At 40.2% G+C, this 21,745-nt stretch overlaps 1 protein-coding gene across 1 annotated transcript in view; it reads right to left on the bottom strand.

The window, feature by feature from the left end:
- The window catches only part of LOC126416480 (solute carrier organic anion transporter family member 74D), a 151,110-nt gene that overhangs the window by 7,781 nt on the left and 121,584 nt on the right, over positions 1 to 21,745 (bottom strand). Inside the window, exons 3-11 of the mRNA XM_050084220.1 lie at positions 19,611 to 19,844; positions 17,252 to 17,452; positions 12,564 to 12,704; positions 9,324 to 9,629; positions 4,518 to 4,682; positions 3,043 to 3,226; positions 2,767 to 2,896; positions 2,522 to 2,685; positions 2,263 to 2,366 (exon numbers count right to left, since the gene is read on the bottom strand). Of these exons, the coding sequence (XP_049940177.1) occupies positions 2,263 to 2,366; positions 2,522 to 2,685; positions 2,767 to 2,896; positions 3,043 to 3,226; positions 4,518 to 4,682; positions 9,324 to 9,629; positions 12,564 to 12,704; positions 17,252 to 17,452; positions 19,611 to 19,844 (1,629 nt within the window). The remainder of the gene's footprint in view (positions 1 to 2,262; positions 2,367 to 2,521; positions 2,686 to 2,766; positions 2,897 to 3,042; positions 3,227 to 4,517; positions 4,683 to 9,323; positions 9,630 to 12,563; positions 12,705 to 17,251; positions 17,453 to 19,610; positions 19,845 to 21,745) is intronic.

Raw genomic sequence — 21,745 nt, 5'->3', positions numbered from 1 at the left:
CGCTACACATTCACTGCTTTGTCATTTCTAAATTTCAAAGGTAGTTAGCCACTGTACCCATTCAGTTTTAACAATGACGCTTTCACTACGTGGCTCTTTGCTACATCTAAGGTTTGATAGTACTTTTTTACTTTAAATATTTTTGGTTCCTTTCTGACCCCATTGGTCATAACAAGCTGATCATGAAAATACAGTGTCTTAACATAGGAAATTGATGAGAGATACATTCTCTGCTAAACTGTTAGTGAAACATTAGCCTAGCATGAAAACTTACATAATATTTAGTTAAGTCAGGCTTTTAATTTTGTCTGTTTGGAGACTGTAGAAAAGAAATGTCAACCAAAAAGTGCTTCATGATAATTTATCCAATTAATGAATGGTTTTGAAATGCCTCTATCAGCAGAGAAAATGGTAAATAATGTGTGTAAAACGATTAATAACTGGTTTTATGCAAATGGAATATTTCATTAATGACAGAAATTGTAATAAACTAACAATAATAGTTATAATAAAGCACCACACATGATGAATTTTCACTCTGCAGCAGGCTGAACACTGATTTGAAACTTCCTGGCACATTAAAACGGTGTGCTGGACTCAAACCTGGAACCTTGTCTTTTGTAGGCGAGTGCTCTACAGACTCAGTTATTGAAGCACGACTTGACCAGCCCTTACAGCTTCACTTTTGGCAGTACCTCTCTCCCACTTTCCAAGCTTCACATGTCCCAGTTACAAGTCCTGGTCCGGCACACAGTTGTAATGTGCCGAAAGTTTCATAAAGAAAGTAGAATATTAAAAGGACAAAATATTAATAAGCTTGGATAAGTGTTAGTGAGTAAGGCAGAATTTTGAAAAATTTCGGGTGTTCACTTTGATAAAAATTTAAACATATGGGTCAATATGACAATGTTCTGTAGTTTCTTAAACAGCTAATATCAGAAACTTTTGCACTTTTGTATCACTGCAAGTCTCAAAGAGAAACAAATCGGTATGTTGACATACTTTGCATACTTTAAGTTAGTGATGTCCAGTGCAGTTGTATTCTGCAATATCTCATCTTTAAGAAATAAACATTCATTGCACAAAACATAGTGTTACAGTAATAAACGATGCTCACTCATAATCATCATATGTACAATAGTTGAAGGTGTCTGGTATTTTAACTACAGAATCACAGTACATATGTACTCTCATGAAATACGTTGTAAATAAACCTATGTGATTCAGAAAGAAAAATTATCTCCCTAATTACAGTATTATCAGAAAATGACCTGCATTATTTTAATTAAAATTGACTTCATTATGTAAAGGGGTGAATAATGTTGTCACAAAAATTTTGTGTACTTACCTGAAGATAAGAAAACTAAATTTTAAAATAAGCAAAGAAAGCTGCTTCTGGGCTGCTCTTTCTACCTCGAACTACAACTTGTATATAAAAGACTGCATCTTTAAGAGTGAAAAATACCTATATAATTTCTTAATGTGTTATTTTTTTCAATTTTCTGAACTCATCTGTAATTGTCTATTCTGGAGGCATAATTAAATATGAAGTAATAGCCTATGTGTTAACTTATTCCATGTCAGTCAGTGCACTGTTGAAATGCATTATGGAACATGTAATTAACAAATTAATTAGTACTGAGGAATATTGTCACACAGTTTTGACATTTACTTTTGTCTTTATTTCAATATTGCCAACACATTATGCACTGTTATTTGCATGATAATAGCATAATTATAAGGCTGTTCCTCTAGAACTTGAGCCTGATTGCTGCTGTGTCTGATGTGAGCAGCAATATATTGAAATATGTGTGTTTTTACTATTTCGGAAGAAGGACTTTGTCCAAAAGCTTAATATTTTAGCGGTCTTTTTCATTGTGCCTCTCAATGATGCACCATCTCCTCTATGTGGTGAGTAGCAGTCTATCCTTTCCATAATGTTGTCATTCCATCCAGGACTGAGGGCTTTCCATTGTTTGAGTTTGTCTGTCATATTTTGTATTTCATAAGCAAGTGTTGCCGTAGCCTATCTTTACTTAGAACTATAGCTGTAACATATTCTACATTTATTTGCAATTCAGTCTCAGTAGTAATTTTGTGCAATGAACAGCAAATGGCAATTGTTTTAGTTAATGATGGATAATTTTTCTGTACAATGCAGTTTAAAATTATAAAAAATAAATCATCTTTTTAGACAAAATTTGTGAAATGAGATAGAGTAATGGGTATAAAAATTGTAAAATTATATTTTGTCAAACTTACCTATGATTGCTCCAAAAAGAATTGGCCCAGGTATAAATGCTAGAAGGCTAACTAACAGAAGAGTGAGAGCAGAAGCAAGTGGTTTGTCTTTGGCATCAACACACCTGAAAAATTTATTATGGCATCAACTATAAAATATGTTACATTACTATACAATGAAGTGTTGACTATACAATTATCATGAAAATAAGTTGGTACTAAAATTCGTTTTAAAAAAATTTATTCTCTTGAACATTACCATACTTTTGGATTGTATTACCTATAGTTAACAAGCACGTTTCCAACTTTCCCTGTGCTTCCAATGAAGTGCATTGTGAACAATAATGCAATAAAAATTCCAAGCATGTGGCTACAGTCGACACTGCAGAGCCCGGATACAAGCACAACCTGCTCTTCCTCAATGCAATGGCAATTGCTGTATATCTGATGAAAGGTAAATGACATTTTAGTACAGAGTCGTGGTATAAACATGGATAATAGCTAATTTTACATGCATCTTTTTACCTTGTGAGTTTCATTGCCAATGAATGATGTGCACCCTGCCTGACAAGCTGAATAAAAAACCTCTTTTGTCTCTTCATGGCATAGAGGTGCATACTTGAAACCTGTGCAGTCACAAAAATTACTGCACTCACTGTAAAACAAAAAGCGAATAGGAATTTACTTCTGGATGCTGATATATAATAAAGTGCAAGAAGAGTGTATGTATAAAGTTATTCTGTAAATATATGATGAAATAACTCACACGCCATTCTGTAAATATGTGATGAAATAACTCACCTGCCAATCTTGTGTGGTATGTTGCCAGGGCAACGTACAAACATCATGATAATTTCTGCTGCTATGTATCCAAACCCAACAATGACATTCCACCCAAGGAGCAAGACAGCTCGTGGTTGGAATTTAGAAATAACATAGCCAGAGACAATAAATCCAGAAGCCATTGCTATTATCCCGAGAACTCCTATTATAACATTGAAAAAAAAAAAAAAATGAATACATGACCTTATGACACCATTAGATTAATGAAACAGTAGTATCTTTAAAACAGAAAACTAGAGTCAGAATGTCAGAAGAGTATTTATGGGATTGTGGGGTGTGGGGATGGTTAGGGGTGTACTATAGGGGTTGGTATGAATTTTTATTGTTAAATTTTTTGTCTTTGTGATGCCCTGTCTTGAAATACATCTTACATTCATCTTACAATGTTGATAGGATGCTAAACTCTTTAACTTTTCTCATCTTTCCATCATCATTAATGGAAGTGGGTAGATTGGACTGTGTAGAGATTGGGAATGCGTATGGGCACTGATGACTGTGTGGTTGAGCTCCCCACAAACCAATCATCATCATCATCATCATCATCATCATCATCATCACCACCACCTGCCTGACTGCCGCACAGAATCCTTGGTTCAGTTCCTGGCACTGTCAGAAAATTTTCCTTAATAGGGAGGGTTGGAATGAAGTGCTCTCAGCCTCGTGAGGCCAATTGTGGAGTTTGTTGAATAAGGAAGTAGTGATTTTAAGAAGACTCTCAATGGATGTGATAGCACAGTAGCTGGTTGGCAGGTCTGTGTGTAGTGTTCATTTGTTCTCTTGTGAGTGCTTTGTGGTGGGAAATAAGGGTAATGATGACAAAATAAAGCATTAAATGAGCCAAGTGTCTAGTATTGTCTAGAAGTATACTAGAAGTGCCTTGTGTAAAAGTGGATTACCACTTCACAAAATTAACTCTCATTTTTTCTACACTGTGTTTGTAATAGCCCATGAAATAATTATAACTATTCAGTTTTTTTAATGCTTTTGTTTTGATGTTAGCCCATTAAAAATAAACTTTAAATGAAAAAGAAACAAACCACGACAGAATTGTTCCAATGGGACAGAAATCGGTAGATGTGATGTAAATGAACAGACAAACAAATGACTACAACTTCAGAAAAGGTGGATGATTTATTCAAGAGAGAGGCCTTCACAAATTGAGCAAACCAATAATTCGTTGGTCCACCTCTGGTCTATATGCAAACAGTTATTCAGCTTAGCGTTGATTGACAGATATCGCGCCAAATTCTGCCCAACTGGCGCATTAGACTATCAAAACCCCGTTGGGGAGATATGAGGCTGGCCTGAAGCTCTGCTATGACCATCGGCAGCCACACGTCAGTTAACACGTTGAAGTACCTTGCTAACATATACGCTATAATAGAACTAAGCTTACATATCGTTTATGTACCCCAACCTTATGTTTTACTTACCAGCAACGCCATTAGCTTTCGCTGCAGATTGTTGAAACTGTGTTTCCATATACTTGACTATGAAGTTAACGTATCCAGAGGCTCCCAAGACGTAGAATACCGAAGCAAAAATGTTAACCATTAGAAGTTTGTTTTTAAGCATCCTTTTTAGCGATTCCTTAAAATCTGTGAACAATGAAGCCATTTGTCATTAGATATATTTAATTTTGTGTTAACAGCTATAATCAACTATGTTCATTAATGTCATGGAATAGTGGAGCATAGATGGCGCAGATGCGCTGTATGCGCACCACACACCCTCTGTGCCAGCTGCAGTTATATAGGGGATCTTCTGAGAAGTGGTTGTGCGTATGATTTGTGTAACATGCAACGTCTACGTGAGCAGACGTCCGTCCGAACAGGTTTGTTGCTGCGTACCTGCTGGATGGGAATTTCGATTCGGCAATGATGCAGGAATTCGGCTTCACACGTTCAGCCTTGTCCAGGGTATATCGAGAATGGTTCAATGAGGATTTCACAGTCCACAACAGACGAATTACCAGCCATCCAACCACTCTCGATGACTATGATCTGTGATACCTCAGACGGATCGCCAATAGTGGCAGAAGGGCAACTGTACAACAAATCACGGCTCAGTTCAACACAGGACGTGCTATATTAGTCTCCCAGGGGACAATTTGTTGGAACATGGGTTCCATGGGGTATGGGAGCCAGCGCCGCCCACAGGTACTATTGTTAACGTCATCGGGCACAAGAACTCGCATTTTTCGCCAGTCACCAGGGATGGCCACTAGAATAATGGCGTAGCGTTATATGGTCGGACGAATCACGATTTCAACTGTACTATGCCGATTGGAGGCCGAGTATGGCGCAGACCACATAAATCGATGGATCCCGCCTGCCAAGAAGGTGTGGTCCAAGGCGGTGGTGGTGGTGGGTCTATTATGATCTGGGGCGCATTTTTCTGGCATGGAATGGTCCCCCAAGTTGTTCTGGAGGGAACTTTGAATGGTCCGCGAGCTGCACAGGGACCATCTTCACCCATTTTTGGCCTTCCAACATCCTGACGGTTCGGCAGAGTTTCAAGCGGTGCAACATTGTTCCCATGTCGCTTCCAAGATCATGCGGAGGAGGTCCAAAGACTGAGATGGCCATCACAGGCCCCAGATTTGAATCCCGTCGAGAATACATGGGTTGTCATGCCAGAATTGGCTGCTGTTCTGCAAACGATTTGGTGTCAGCTGCTCTCGTAGATTCAACAGCGTTTTACATCAATAATATAGCGCAAGTTTGCGGAGCATTTCGTGAAAGGAAAACTAACAAAATTATTATTATTATTATTATTAGCGAAATAAAGTTTTCTTCGCTGAGCAAGATGATGACAACCGTCCGTCGCAGCGTCTGCTCAATAAAACTGCGCTAATATTCGCAAAAGCATTTAATAATACCGGGGACATATAATATGAAATTGTTGGATGATGTAAAACAGAAACTAGACAAATGGGCGAAGCTAGTCATAAAAGAATACTTTTTCATGCCAAATCATGCAGTGCCTCGAACTGAGCGTTGTTCTTGTTATTAGAAAAAAGAGCACGATTTTTTTTGCATATGTTATATTAGCTGCTCATTTCTTGCGTGTCATAAATTATTAAGGAAGTTCACTTTTATTCTAATTGCGGGCATCGCCTCTTCTAGCCTTGATAACAGGTGCGACCTTTTGTGACCAGAACTCAATAAGGAGGAGTGTGGGAGAAGTTTTTCCGTGTTACATGGACCCCGTAGCAGACATTTTGCTCGTTCTGCTATGTGTCTTGAAGTTGTTCATTGCGTTTCACACGCAAGGACATTGCTGCACGGTCTAGATTTGCGGTGCTCCTGAATGTTCGGGATAGCTATAGGTGTAGCACTGTGAACACGAGAATTAACCATGTTAGACGGCTGGGCTGATAGTTGTCTAGCAGAAAAACACCGTTCTTATTGAAAGTACCAGTCACGCAAACTAAAGGACAGATTTCCAAATAACTAAATTATCTTTAGAACAGCTCACACGCATTTTCTTGCGTCTACGAACGCAGCACCGTCCACTATTAACTTAAGTGCGAAAATGTGATTCAGCTGATCGATAATATATTTCCACAGTTCCCTATCTTCTCTTGAGGTCGCACTGTCCACTGTAACCGGACATGTGTGTAGGTGTGATTAGACAATGACTTGTGAGTAAATGACCATGCAATGGATTCACTCTGCAAGATTTACTCGGAAAAGGATCAGAAGGATGTCCTACACCAAGCCTACCCCATAGTGAAGCGGGTTTTCACGACGAATGCAAAATATACTGGCAACACGGTCCGTCTTAATAATTTAATATATATAATAATATTTCTGACTGTCTAATGAATATTTGGATGTCTGTAACAGATTTGTTTGTTGCTGCTCACTTGAGTCGCTGCTGCAGGTCGTTTAGTGCTCAAAGTAAAACATAATCACAATGCGTTGTTATAAAAATTTCTTTCTGAGTTCTAATCAAAATGAAATTTGTAATCTAACATAATATTTAAGAAAAAAGAAAATAAAACAGAATTATTATAAATCCACCATTAGCTAAAGAAAGAAAATTAAACCTCAGTTATGCACCACAAACTTATTTATATTCTGGGCATGTTTCAGATTTCGTCTTGTCAGTCCCTTGTGCATCCTAACCTAAGTAACTACATGGTGTCATACATAAAACCGTTAAGCCTCACGTATCGGTTAAGCATCTCTAGTCAAGTTGCTTTTGAAGTGGTAACACTGTCTCGAAAGTTGCCTACACTTCATTTTATCGGAAAATTGAGTGCATTTTTTTTTACGAACCTTGCTTGAGTGCAGTTGTATGTTCGTGCGTCAGTTGTTGTGAGAAACTTGTATTGTTGAGTTCTTACAGAAAAGGGGCAGTTTGCATTACAACAGCGAATTGACATTGTAGAGTGTTACACAAACACAGGCTCCATCAAGATGTGTAAAGAAATGTTTCAAGTGAAGTATCCTGCTAGGGAACTCCCCACGACTAGCACTGTACAAGATATGTACAAGAAATTGAGAGCTTTACGTTCCGTTCAGAATGTACAGAAGAATAGGCGAGCGACAGTGAGGACTATAGACAGAATCCGCTTGGACTTTACTAGAAGTACACACAAGTCGGTAAGGAGGTTAACGCAGCATCTCGTACATCGTATCACTAGTGTGAGTGCGGTTCAAGAGTTGAAATTTGAGGCTCGAGAAAAAAAAAAGTTCATTGTTGCAACTGACTTTAACATCAGTTGTTAACAGTTAGTTGGACCTCTTGCTTTACTTCGTGTCAGATGAAGCCTGCTTTCGTTTCTATGGTTATGTAAACTCACAGAATTGCAAATACTGGTCGCAGGACAATCCATATATTCTGCAAGCAGAACCTGTCGACTCAGAGAAGACAGATGTTCGGTGTGCGTTGTCTGGTATGCGCGTATTGGTTCCAAATTTTTCAGTTGCTGCTTAAACTGTGCCAGATATCTAGAGATCTTTGACTCTTTCTATGCACAATTAGCAGACACAAAGAAGCTGTGTGCAATTGTCCAACAAGATGGAGCGCCCGCTCACACATCGAACCGAAGTACAAAGTACATCACCGATGTGTTCCCTAAAGACGGACTTGTCAGTAGAGACCTCTGGCCCCCAAGGTCCCTGGGTTTAACATTGTGTGATTTTCATTTATGGGGCACACTAAAAAGCAAAGGGCATGCTGACAATCCTCACACAATAGACGATCTTAAACGGAACGTTAGTAGAGAAATTAACAACATGGTGCCTTCAGAATTACTTCCTGTAGCTGGTAAACTCATCACACGAAGTCAGCAATGCCTGGATGCCTATGACCACCATTTACAGCATCTCTTACAAACAGGTGACAAGATGTTTTTTAACGTCTCTATTAACTGTTTTTTAGTTAGTTCACTCTTGCTTGAATCTCGGGCATGAAGCGTACCGGTTTTATGTGGGACACCCTGTATATTCAGTCTACTTACTATCCTCCAGCTGTTACATATTTAAACACTACTCGAGTCTTCGAATATCCTTGTGGGGATACAAACAAAATGCTGACAAACAAATACGTACTGATCAAATGTAAATATAAATTAACATATATGCTGAAAAACAAATAATTATTGACCAAATTTAAATAGAAATTAACACATTATAATTCCAATTACGTCGAAGAAATCTCAAGTTTAATATACTGCTGAGTTGCACTTCCATTCACATCACATATCCCGTACGAATTAATACTAAAAACCATAAACCATTGTGCACTGGGCTCCTGACTGTGTATGAGAATTTTCGTCCTTATTTCTTCAAGTGGATATAAAGCTCTGAGTAAACTGTGCCAGACGTATAGCTTTTGACTGATAAACTTTTCTTGTATAGGAAGTATTTATCTTACTTGCTGTTGGTATTTGTGTTTATGGAGCAGTAAAATAATCAAGGTTATTTCAGTCTCTTTTGTATATGGACAAAGAGAAGGATAGTGAGCCTGTTGCTGTTTGTGCCACACGTTTGCAAACGCGTAATGAAAGACAGAAAGTAATTGAGAAAAGAAAGAAACAAAAATTAGGTATTAATCCTGCACCATAGGCTTTGGACTGCTTATTGTCTCTTATGTGCATTTTTACTTGGTACATATTTTCAAGGAAATAGGTAGTTGTCATCTTAAAGTATGTTTGTCGTTGTCAACTTCATTGTGTATGTATCGGTTTCATTCTATAATTAATCAAAGTGTAACGCCCAACATACCGGACAGTGAAGGTCTTGTCTCATGTAGTGTCGGTCCAAAAGGATTTGCCTCCTTGCTTTTACTGACTGGAACTGGATCATCGGGAATGAAGTCATCCAGGGTATGTTTCTTGGTTAGCGGTTCCTGCTCTGGAGAGGAGAGAGAGCGCACGGAGCTGCTAGAATTCAGCCGGTGCGTCTTCGAACTCCGTCTTGCAAAGCTGCTGGTTCGTGCTCTGTCCCTGGCTGCCGCCTTTGGAAGCTGTTTTGGGAACATGGCAATCAGCAGAGAAAACAGCAGCATGACAAATCCCAGGATGATCCAACCTGCAACACAAATTCATCCCCAGTATTTACATACGTTTTTACTGTAGATATTTAAGCATTAGTACAGGCTGTTGTAACAGATTACACTTAATAGTACTCTGTGTACAAATACCTATTCATTCATGTACACAATCAGTCAGTCATTCGTTTATTCCAAAAGACTAGTTCGGTATTACTAGGTATACGCAACGTTCAACTCGTTAAACGCAGCCGAAATAGCAGAAACAATACATTTCTTCTACCATGAGCCCTATGTCCATATCGTTAAACACGCTTTAAAGAAATTTTGTCCCCTGTTTGTGGCGACTGTCTAACAGAGCAGTAAAATATCGTGTAATTTCGTTCAGCATCGGTGGTATAATGGTTAGCATTGCTTTCTGATGACACTATCAGGTTTCTCTTAATGGAAGTGTCTGTTAGGTGGCCTAATCATTCTCCTGAAGGCAAATATCAAACTGTTTGAATGCAGTGATGACCGTATCAGGTTTCTCTTAATGGAAGTGTCTGTTAGGTGGCCTAGTCATTCTCCTTAAGGAAAATATCAAACTGTTTGAATGCAGTGGTAAAAACTCTCAAACAAATCACTGAGGGGTGGTTGAATGGAACGGATTGGGCACCAATAAAGCAACTCAACATTAATTGCAACGACACAGGATAATGCAGGTTAATACGGACGTGAGACTACATAATCAAAAAACCCAGATAATACAAAATACACATATTTCACCAAAAACTGCTGTTTACTGTATTTACAAAAATTGTCACATTTCAAGCTTGAAAGCCCACTGCATTATTTACGCATTACTCGTCAGAAACGGACAACTTATTTGAAAAACTACGATTAAATCTCACTGTACTTCGTATCACTTGTTTTCAGGTCACTCTCGGGAAATAATCATCGAACATTATCTGTTTTCATTAACTTTTTCTCATTTTCTGGGGACGCAAAACTTCGATATACTCAAACACTCAATTTTGCCCTCCATCACCTAATAACATACCAGTCCATTTCAGTTCTTCGGCGTGCGTAATAACGAGTTCCTGCATCATCTCGTCCGTGCTCTACCAAGCACACTTTGCCTACCAAATCCGCTTCAGTTGTTGGCTCCAGGTCTGGTTCATTGGCAATGCTATTTAAACACTCGCGGATGTTTTCGTCATCTACATCTTCATTACCGCAGATTTGTTTGACAAAATCGGTCAGATGAGTAGCGGTATCACATTCCTCATAATTTAACTTACAAAGCCACTTCCCCGAGACTGCTATTTTTGTTATTTCTATGTCGTCTTAAAACTTAGAAATGCTGTGGATTGCATCGAGCACGTTCAGGGGTTTCCAGAAACTGAGGATGTCTGAACCTACTTGCGCAAGCAGTTCCATGAGATTCTGGCGGTATTAGTTTCACGGCTGCAATCACACCTTGTCCATTGGCTTTATGAGTAACGAAATAAAAGGAGAACGGTGGCTCACCAAAATCATTCTGTCATCCGAAACAAGCACGCCTTTTGGGCAGGAGGACAATTTCTGTTGCCCGAAACCCGGATAATCCGCATCCTGGTAATCGATGTTGTCTCATTGGATGTGGAAAACCATCTAAAAGCCATGCCGGGCTTGGATTGTATTTCTGATCTTCGCTTTATTACCTAGCAAGCCTTGATTGTTCTGATTCTCGTGCAACAGCTATGAATGTAGCACCCAATGCCCTTGATTGCAGTCGAAAGTTTCAGTAAGATACAGATTTCTTTCATTGCAAAGGCGACATGAGAGAAGATCATTATCATCATCATCATCATCATCACCACCACCACCACCACCACCACCACTTCCTTTCAAGGATAAGTCTGTTGCAGTTTCGAACTCACAAACAAATCACTCTCATTTTTTTCTAGGTCTTCCAATATCTCTTTTTCCCATTCGGCTTGTAGTTCAGGATCTTCTGACGAATTCTATGATCTGGCATTCTCGCGTGGTGTTGTTTCCAGTCTTCACGATTTTTTTGATTTTTTTTATTCGCGCTAAAACTATTTAATTCTGTTCCAATGTCTTCTTTTTTTTACACAGATTTAGCTTCCGTAGGATAACACAGGCAGCGTTATTACTTAATGAACTTCAGGATGGTTATTGCCGGCCGTTGTGGCCGAGCGGTTCTAGGCGCTTCAGTCCGGAACCGCGCTGCTGTTACAGTCGTAGGTTCGAATCCTGTCTCGGGCATGGATATGTATGATGTCCTTTGGTTAGTTAGGTTTAAGTAGTTCTAAGTCTAGGGGACTGATGACCTCATATGTTAAGTCCCATAGTACTTAGAGCCATTTTATGATGGTTATTTTTGTACTTCATGGCCCAATGTTCTGCTAATGGTACAACAGACAATTCGGAATTTGTGTATTTTATTTTCAATATCAGAGTCCAAATCAACTTAAGTACAGCTTAAATAAGAGATTTGAGACAATTCTAAAACTGAATTATCAAAAACTGGATATTTTCCTCGGAATGGCATTATTTTTGATTTGTTGATAGAAATTTTATAGCTGTACTTCTTGCAAATTTCGTTCAGCTGGTATACTGATCTTTGGAGGTCATCTTAATTTTTTTTAATAACAATGGTGTCATCAACAAATAAAAATGCGTTCATGTATTACTAATTCGTTATCTGAATTCCTTTGTTTTTCCATTTGTAAGGAATGAAGTTAATCAATCATAAATGAAAGAATAATGACAGTCAGATTTCAAATTCCAAGATATCATCTAAAAGTTTTATTTGTCTGGTGCCCAGAAGGGGTGGGGGGGGGGGGGGGGAGAAAGGATGATACTGATACTTTTGACGATGATCTTCAGAAAGAAATGAACAAAATCAACAAGACAGAACATGTTGTCATCGATGGTGATTTTAATGCATGAGAGAAAATCGAGCTAAATTCATTCACATTGCTTACCTAACCACCAAGCACCGAGCCACCTGGGGTCTCTCTTGCTGATGATTGGAGTCAGCCCAGGCTCTATGTACAGGTTGAGACAAAGGTAACCCATAATAAATCCCAATGCTGGTCCTGTTGTTCTCAGTGCAAGAACGGCTCCTGTAAAAACAATCCACACGAAGGTCACTGGATCAATAATGTACGTAATATGCACATGTTACATCGTGAGGTGCGGTTAAATAAATGTGACACTTTTACAGTGTTGACATCCCAGTCATGTCCGTTGTTCAACGGTTCAACAATATATCACACACACACACACACACACACACACACACACACACACACACACACACACACACACACACTTTCTCTCTCTCTCTCTCTCTCTCTCTCTCTCTCTCTCTCTCTGTGTGTGTGTGTGTGTGTGTGTGTGTGTGTGTGCAAACATTTGTAGTCTTTTTGTAGCTAAATGATGGTTAAGTAATACACAAAGTCACCAAATCGTTCGCTAACTTCATTGACACATGAAAAATACTTTTCTATTAAGGCAGTTTTTGCCGCAAATGTATTGTATCAGTAACGGAGTGTTGAAACTAAATTTAAAACAAAATCTGTCTTGTTTCCCATACGATGTCGCCCGCATCTCGTGGTCGTGCGGTAGCGTTCTCGCTTCCCACGCCCGGGTTCCCGGGTTCGATTCCCGGCGGGGTCAGGGATTTTCTCTGCCTCGTGATGGCTGGGTGTTGTGTGATGTCCTTAGGTTAGTTAGGTTTAAGTAGTTCTAAGTTCTAGGGGACTGATGACCATAGATGTTAAGTCCCATAGTGCTCAGAGCCATTTGAACCAGCCATACGATGTCGTCTGTTGCTACACTGTATTTTATAGCAGAGGATACCGTGTTCTTTAACTGCTTGGTTGTTTCAGATCAGTGAAGAAAAGAGAGAATAATCGAAGAGTGGAAATGACAAACATTCTAAGTGTCATATTTTCAAAAAACGCGTTTTCAGTGCTATTGTTGTCGGAACTCTTTTGCATGTTCGTAGACTTTTCGCAAGAGGCAAATGATGGAGAAAACCATGGCGCATGGTAGAACAAAGGTAAGTAATGCCTTTGTTCCGCAAGATTTACATAAGATTGTTGAGCTAGATAAAGCTATGGACTCGTTCCATGTTATTCCAATGCATACAACTGACTTTTATTTAAAAGATGCTACTGAAACATTTTTGGCAATGCCAGCGTGTGGGATTTCCAAAAGTAGTACGATCAAAATGCCTCATACTTATCCATTTCAACCAGCTATTAAAAATTCTTATTCTGAAACAGAAGAATGAACAATCTTCAAAAGAGTAAAGTCCATATCTGATGCAGACCATGCCGTACTTCATCTGAAAGACAAACCATGTTTATCAATTGCAAAACAAAGACCCGTTGGCAAGTTGTCATTTCTTCCTCAACAGCACAGGGAGTTCTACATTAAATTTCACTTCATCTGATCCCGAGAAAGGAGTTGTGTAAGACACAGAGGCCAATACTGAAAGATTTTTTCTTGGATTTAATTTTGCTATTCTCTAGTAAAAAATTTAAAAGATATGAAAACCGCTTTTTGTTGACTGAAGTTTTTTTAGTTGAAACATTATGGCTGAATTTCTGTACTTGTATTATGATAAATATTACGAGTGCCCCAGTATTAAAACTTTCTTTGTGAGAAGCAGTCGGTTGTAGAACATTCTTTATACATTATTTATTTTCTACTCTGTCTCATTATTTTTTACAGTGATGAAATGAGCAGCTTAATTCTGCGGTATCAAGACAACTTTTCGGTTTTGGTGGATAGTTGCTCAGGAAGCAAAGGCAGTTGCACTCGCGGTACGAGAAAGATCGGGAGAATGAGGACAGGCAAAAGTTAGTAGAGATTCGTACTGCTGTAAAAAGAGCGATGCGCGAAGCATTCAACCACTACCACCGTCATACCTTAGCAAAAGATCTTGCGAAAACCCAAGGAAATTTTGGTCTTACGTAAAATAGGTAAGCGGGTCGAAGGCTTCCATCCAGTCACTCACTGATGACTCTGGCCTGGCAACGGAAGACAGCAAAACGAAAGCTGAAATTTTAAATTTAGCATTTGAGAGATCTTTCACGCAGGAGGATCGTACAAACATACCGCCGTTTGAGTCTCGTACAGATTCCCGTATGGAGGACATAGTGATAGACATACCTGGGGTTGTGAAGCAGCTGAATGGGTTGAAAATAAATAAATCGCCAGGTCCTGATGGGATTACAATTCGGTTTTACAGAGAGTACTCTACTGCATTGGCTCCTTACTTAGTTGCATTTATTGCGAATCTCTTGCCCAACGTAAAGTCCCGAGCGACTGGAAAAAAGCGCAGGTGACGCCTGTTTATAAGAAGGGTAGAAGGACGGATCCTCAAAATTACCGACCAATATACTTAACATCGGTTTGTTGCAGGATTCTCGAACATATTCTCAGCCTTACGATAGTTCCTCTCTGGAACGTGTATTGCTGTATAGCTAAGCGAATTACTGTCTAAATCCTCTTTGAAGTGTACTGCATTGTTTAGAGCAGGGGTGTACATATTTGCCAAACCCTTAGTGTGACTACGTAAGAGCTGTAAGTTCAAAAATCTCATGCCGTGGGATAAATTATTACGAAGTGGGATCCTTCTGCCCCAATGCCAACTAGACAGAGCTCAAAAGAACTAAGTTCTACAAGGGCCTACTCTCTCCATTTCGGGAGTGAATGAAAGATGTGTAAAAGAACGAAGAAATTACAAGTATGAATGGTGACGGGCCGGCCGCATACATCCTGGGTCTAGACATAGTATCAGCAAAGACCATAGGTAAAATCTGCAAGTAGTTGCAGCGTAATGCTCTCATTTTCCCTTGTAAGCCAAGTGTACATGCTCGGCCGAGCATGAAAACTGATTTCTGATGATGTAAAACTTACCCGCAACTTGGTTTGTCTTTCAATTTATGTTTGAAGCACCACATCAACTGTTAAGATGTGCAACAATCTTGTCTGTTAAATGCTGGTCCTTCAAGTCCTCTGCTCGAGATACTGCATGTATATGATAATCTTTTAAACTCGTATGGTACAGCATTGCTTGCAATTCTATCGACAGAACGAGATAGGCCCCATTTGGGATAGCTATGAGTTCAGACAAAACGACATACCAGCTTGGATTCCGGAGACATTGTTCATGCGAAACTCAACGCGCTCTATTTACACTCGATGTACTAAGCGCCATCAATAATGTGACTAGGTGGACTCGGTTTCTTGACTTACGTCAAGGTTTTTATTCAGTACTACAATGACGTCATTTAGACCAAATATGTATGACGGGACATTAAATCAGGTTTGAACCTGAACAGAGAATTTATTAATGGGCAGAATGCAGTACGTTATTCTGGATAGAGAATCTGGATTGTACAAAGGGCGATCAAAACGTTTCCTTATGACGGCGTTGCTGCAACGTATGTGCAACCCAGTGCGACTCCGATGCGGGAATACTATGTATAAGCACCGAGGTGCAGGCAGGGTGTTACTGTGGCCCTCGAACGGAAACTTTTTGATCGCCTCTTATAGTATGGAAGTGCAATAGGACCATTATATTTTATATGTTAATGTCTTAGAAGGTAGTGTCGGCTCCGATCTCAAAATTTTAGAAAATTACTTTATTATCTTTGTGGAAATTTCACACGATAAAAATTGTAGAAATTGAAAATAAGAGACCCTGTTCGCCATTTATGCTAAATAAAAAAAATTCATTCTCGACTTAATGTGGTTTAGAAATCTTAGGATTTTCATTTTTTCAGATTGTTTGTCGCGCTCATTACCTATGCGCGAGTAATGGGAGACCTATTTATCATTGATAAATCTGTTTAGCATCGTATGAGAAATTGCAATGTCTGTTTCCTTTAATAATGATTTTATAAATCATTCACTGCTCTGAAATATTCAGTTTCAGACTTCAGTGTGATGCTAAGAATCAGTGTGAGAGATTCACCGACGTTTCCTTTTCTCTGAACTATTATGAAGTGTCAGGCGTGTATCTGTATTGTGTGGATGACTGTAATGAGCGCTTGTGCAGTTTAGTGTTCTGTTGGTACTGATAATGTTGAGCATGGAATGAACGGAAGGACAGGGTGAACTGGCCACAACGGAAGCAGTCACAGTGAGAAAAGGTAGATATCTATGTCTTATCGGCGTCCGTAGAAAAGGATTCCAACGTTGGTTGCACAGGGATGAGAAAGGGAAGAATCGGGGTCTATTTAAAGAAAATATTCCAGAATTCACACGATACGATTTAGGGAAATCACAGAAAAGTTGAATATGGCTAACTGGGCGGGGATTGGAATACTAACTATCGCGAATACGAGTCCAATGTCTTAAAGACGAACTATCTCTCCTGTTACATCTGTGGAATAACAGTAAAGAGGTTCCCCTTCGATCGTGTGTTACCGTGTCAGATGTCATTAATCCGTAAAGGGTAGCGGAAAGATTTGGGTTTCAACCTGTGCCGCTGGCGAGTAGTCTCGCGATTCCTTGATAGGCTGATGTGGGAATATGAGCAAGTATTAAAACTGGAACGTCAGGATTAACTGTGTGATTTAAAAGTCAAGGTGTCACTCACCGTATTTAGGTCTCAAATAATAGGTTTTACTGGCAGATGATTCGTTCTTACCGAGTAACAGAGGCGTCCTCGTCGTTTTGGCGTTGTCGTCGAGGTAGGTCTGGCCGAGCGCGTAGTACAACGTGGTGCCGATGCCCAACACGAACTGCGACAGGAAGACCAGCACCAGCGGCATGATGCTGAAGTCCGACGTGCACTCGTCAGCCTCTGTGTGGGTCGCGTTGCACAGTGGCTCTGTGTATGTGTTCACTCCTGTGAGATTTTATAAAATTTCATCTTTTATGCAACCGTGACACTTGGTATAATCGCGCGAAATATGTTTTCACGGACTGACTGATCTGAAATATTTTATGACTAAATACAGTGGAGTTAATGGAATTTCTCTTTCACCACCTTCGTGCCACCCTTCCGCGTTTCCTTCCAGTTATGCTCTCTCTTTCCCTTTTTTCTGCCTCCCCATTCAGTGCACTCTATCATCCCCTTCATCTCCCAAAGCTCTCTCTCTCTCTGTCTTCTTCTTCTTCTTCTTCTTCTTCTTTGTCTCTTCCATCTGTGATTGTATTGCTCTCTCTAAGGCTTATTTTCTTTTTTCTCTTCTCTCTCCGGTTTATTTCACCACTTACCTTCATCCTTTTCTAGTTCATCCCTCTTCTTTCAATGAGTTTTTCTGAATCTTTCCATGCCTTTGTCTGTGTCTATCCCCTTAAACTCTTTTCTCCTCCCTATATTCTTCTGCTTTTCTCGTTTCCTCTTTTTACCATCTCGCACTTCTTCCCCATCCCTCCCGCCAAGGGACAATTTTTAGATAGCAGCAAGTCTTTTGATTTCGTTTGAAAATGCGTAGTATAATGATAGTCTTGTGACTAGCTGCTATCTTCCATGTCACAATAAACGTGCAGTAAGTCTAATTCCGGGATGTGTTAGCCTACTCTCAGATTGCTGCGTTGTTTCATGCTGCATTTCTGTTGGCCTGTCAGGAAACTGTATTACGAGGTATGTGAGAAAAGTATCGAGACCACCACTGCGAGCGATCTGGCAACGCCGTGTTGTTCTGCTTGTGTGGATCGCTGTGTTCATCCTTTTCAGATGTTCAGTCCGAGTTTCAGCTCTGTGCAACCACCACATACTGTTCGAAAGTGCCATCAAGGAAGTTGTGATTTTGTTGTGTGTTACTAAAATGGAATTCAGAGCAATGTTATGCTATCAAGTTTTGTGTAAAACTTCGCGAGGGTGATCTTTGAAAAGTTGAGACAGGCGTATCTTTTATCAATAGGTCAAGTTTTTCGCTGGTACAAATCATTTTTGAAAGGCCGAGAACGCGCTGAAGATGAATCTCACTCAGGGAGACCTTTAACTTCAAAAACCGACGAAAAGTCTAACGTGTGAGATCATATCTACGTTTAACAACAAAGATTGTGCGTGAAATGTTAAACTTGAAACCTTCCACCGTATACCAAATTCTGACTGAAGATTTGCACATGCGAAAGGTTTGTGCCAAAATGGTGCCGAAAAACTTCACAACTGAGCAGAAGGAGAATCTGAGAGACGTGTATGTTGATCTTCGTAAGAGGATTGGCGATGACCACGAATGGTTCAGACGTGTGATCACAGGTGATGAATCCTGAGTTTCTGAATATGATCCTGAGACAAATTGGCAAAGTGTGGTGTGACGTACTGAGATATCTCCTCGACCGAAAAAAAGCTCGAACGAGCAGATCCTCCTCGACCGAAAAAAAGCTCGAACGAGCAGATCAAAGATCAAAACAACGCTGATTTGCTGTTTTTGATAGTTGGGGTAAGAATTTTTTCCTCCAGGACAAACTGTCAATCAAGCTTTTTACAAAGATGTCCTTGAAAGGATCAGGAAAAGGGTGAATCGAGTGAGACCGGACCCTTCAGACAAGTGGATGCTGCATCATGACAACGTCCCATGTCACATGGCCTTTTTGACCTGAAAAGGCATTCATGTTGTTCCACAGCCCCCCTATTCAGCTGATCTGAGTCCTTGTGAATTTTTTCTTTTCCGAAATTGGGAAATGTATTAAGGGGATGTACTTTTGGGGCTCTGTAAAGTATCCAAAAGACCGACAATTACAAGCCCTACCAGTTGAAGCCTCTCAACGCTGCTACCAAGACTGGGTGACTCTGCTGGTGCATCGCTGCTGAAGGGAACTGCTTTGAATGGGACAATATTGCTGTTTGAATAAAAATCTTTGATAGATAAAAAAATCAGTCTCATTACGTTTCCCACGCATTTCATATTCTAGGTCACTGATAAAAGAACGAGGCTTCTGCTGTACTTGTACTGGCAAGTTGATATCATAGTAGACGTTGAAACAGACTATCTTTCACTGCCAGTTTCACGTGGTTCAAACAGATATGGCTGTGGTCAGCTACAGGGCTTGCTTACCACTGAGCGCAGACGTGTTGTAGAGCGCGCCGCCCTCTTGATATTCGAGCGTGAGTGCCAAGGCGTCGCCTCCGGCGCCGTAGATGACGTGCGGCAGCGCCAGCATGAAGCACGAGATGCCCGACAGCGCCACGCCCCACGCGATCCACACCGGCCGGTTGCCGCGGCCGCCGTAGTATGCCAGGAACAGCGACAGCAGGATCTGGCTCAGCTCGTTCCCCGTCATCATCAGACCTGCCACCAGAGATGCAGCGAGTGGAGAAGTGAACGTCTGCTGACTTTAACATGACTTCTTTCTAGCCTCTCACTGGATATTTGCTATGAGTAGAGCTGTAAAACTACCGTAGGCTACCGTAATCATAAGTGAGCGCAGATTACGGTAGTAACCTTCGTCAGTTAAGATTGTATGCGCGTCACCTGTACGTTAGGTGTGTTGCATACGTATCGGGCGTTACCTCACATCGATCGCAGTGTGTACGTATCAGTGTATTACTAGATCCCTAGAAACCGGAAACGGTGAAATGTCTAGATACTGAGTGTGGCAATAGAAGGGGTCGTGTAACCTACAGAACATTTTTGTTCTTCATAGTGATCCTACTGTCTGTTACTTAAAAATAAACAGTATTTGTAGCGAAACTGAAGCTGTCATTGTTTAGTTCAGACTTTATTCGAAATTTGTTGATTTATAATGTGAAAAAGAGAGATGTTGGAACAAAAATTAATAAATACAGATTTATCATACCGTGCTACAAAATGCAATTTCCTAAAACAAAGATAAAATTTACAAAATCGCAAAACAAAAACATACTTCCTGCACATGTGCATGTTTCTGTTACTCATAAACAACTTTCGTATTTATCAATACTTCCCCCATGAACCATGGACCTTGCCGTTGGTGGGGAGGCTTGCGTGCCTCAGCGATACAGATGGCCGTACCGTAGGTGCAACCACAACGGAGGGGTATCTGTTGAGAGGCAAGACAAACATGTGGTTCCTGAAGAGGGGCAGCAGCCTTTTCAGTAGTTGCAAGGGCAACAGTCTGGATGATTGACTGATCTGGCCTTGTAACATTAACCAAAACGGCCTTGCTGTGCTGGTACTGCGAACGGCTGAAAGCAAGGGGAAACTACGGCCGTAATTTTTCCCGAGGACATGCAGCCTTACTGTATGATTAAATGATGATGGCGTCCTCTTGGGTAAAATATTCCGGAGGTAAAATAGTCCCCCATTCGGATCTCCGGGCGGGGACTACTCAAGAGGACGTCGTTATCAGGAGAAAGAAAACTGGCATTCTACGGATCGGAGCGTGGAATGTCAGATCCCTTAATCGGGCAGGTAGGTTAGAAAATTTAAAAAGGGAAATGGATAGGTTAAAGTTAGATATAGTGGGAATTAGTGAAGTTCGGTGGCAGGAGGAACAAGACTTTTGGTCAGGTGATTACAGGGTTATAAATACAAAATCAAATAGGGGTAATGCAGGAGTAGGTTTAATAATGAATAAAAAAATAGGAGTGCGGGTTAGCTACTACAAACAGCATAGTGAACGCATTATTGTGGCCAAGATAGATACGAAGCCCATGCCTACTACAGTAGTACAAGTTTATATGCCAACTAGCTCTGCAGATGATGATGAAATTGATGAAATGTATGACGAGATAAAAGAAATTATTCAGGTAGTGAAGGGAGACGAAAATTTAATAGTCATGGGTGACTGGAATTCGTCAGTAGGAAAAGGGAGAGAAGGAAACATAGTAGGTGAATATGGATTGGGGGGAAGAAATGAAAGAGGAAGCCGCCTTGTAGAATTTTGCACAGAGCATAATTTAATCATAGCTAACACTTGGTTCAAGAATCATAAGAGAAGGTTGTATACCTGGAAGAATCCTGGAGATACTAAAAGGTATCAGATAGATTATATAATGGTAAGACAGAGATTTAGGAACCAGGTTTTAAATTGTAAGACATTTCCAGGCGCAGATGTGGATTCTGACCACAGTCTATTGGAAATGAGCTGCAGATTGAAACTGAAGAAACTGCAAAAAGGTGGGAATTTAAGGAGATGGGACCTGGATAAACTGAAAGAACCAGAGGTTGTAGAGAGTTTCAGGGAGAGCATAAGGGAGCAATTGACAGGA

The sequence above is a fragment of the Schistocerca serialis genome, chromosome 1 (assembly GCF_023864345.2).
Source record: "Schistocerca serialis cubense isolate TAMUIC-IGC-003099 chromosome 1, iqSchSeri2.2, whole genome shotgun sequence".
In the NCBI taxonomy this organism is placed as follows: Eukaryota; Metazoa; Arthropoda; class Insecta; order Orthoptera; family Acrididae; genus Schistocerca; species Schistocerca serialis.
Note: the sequence above shows the minus strand (reverse complement) of the source record. Positions and strands in the feature narration are given on the sequence as shown.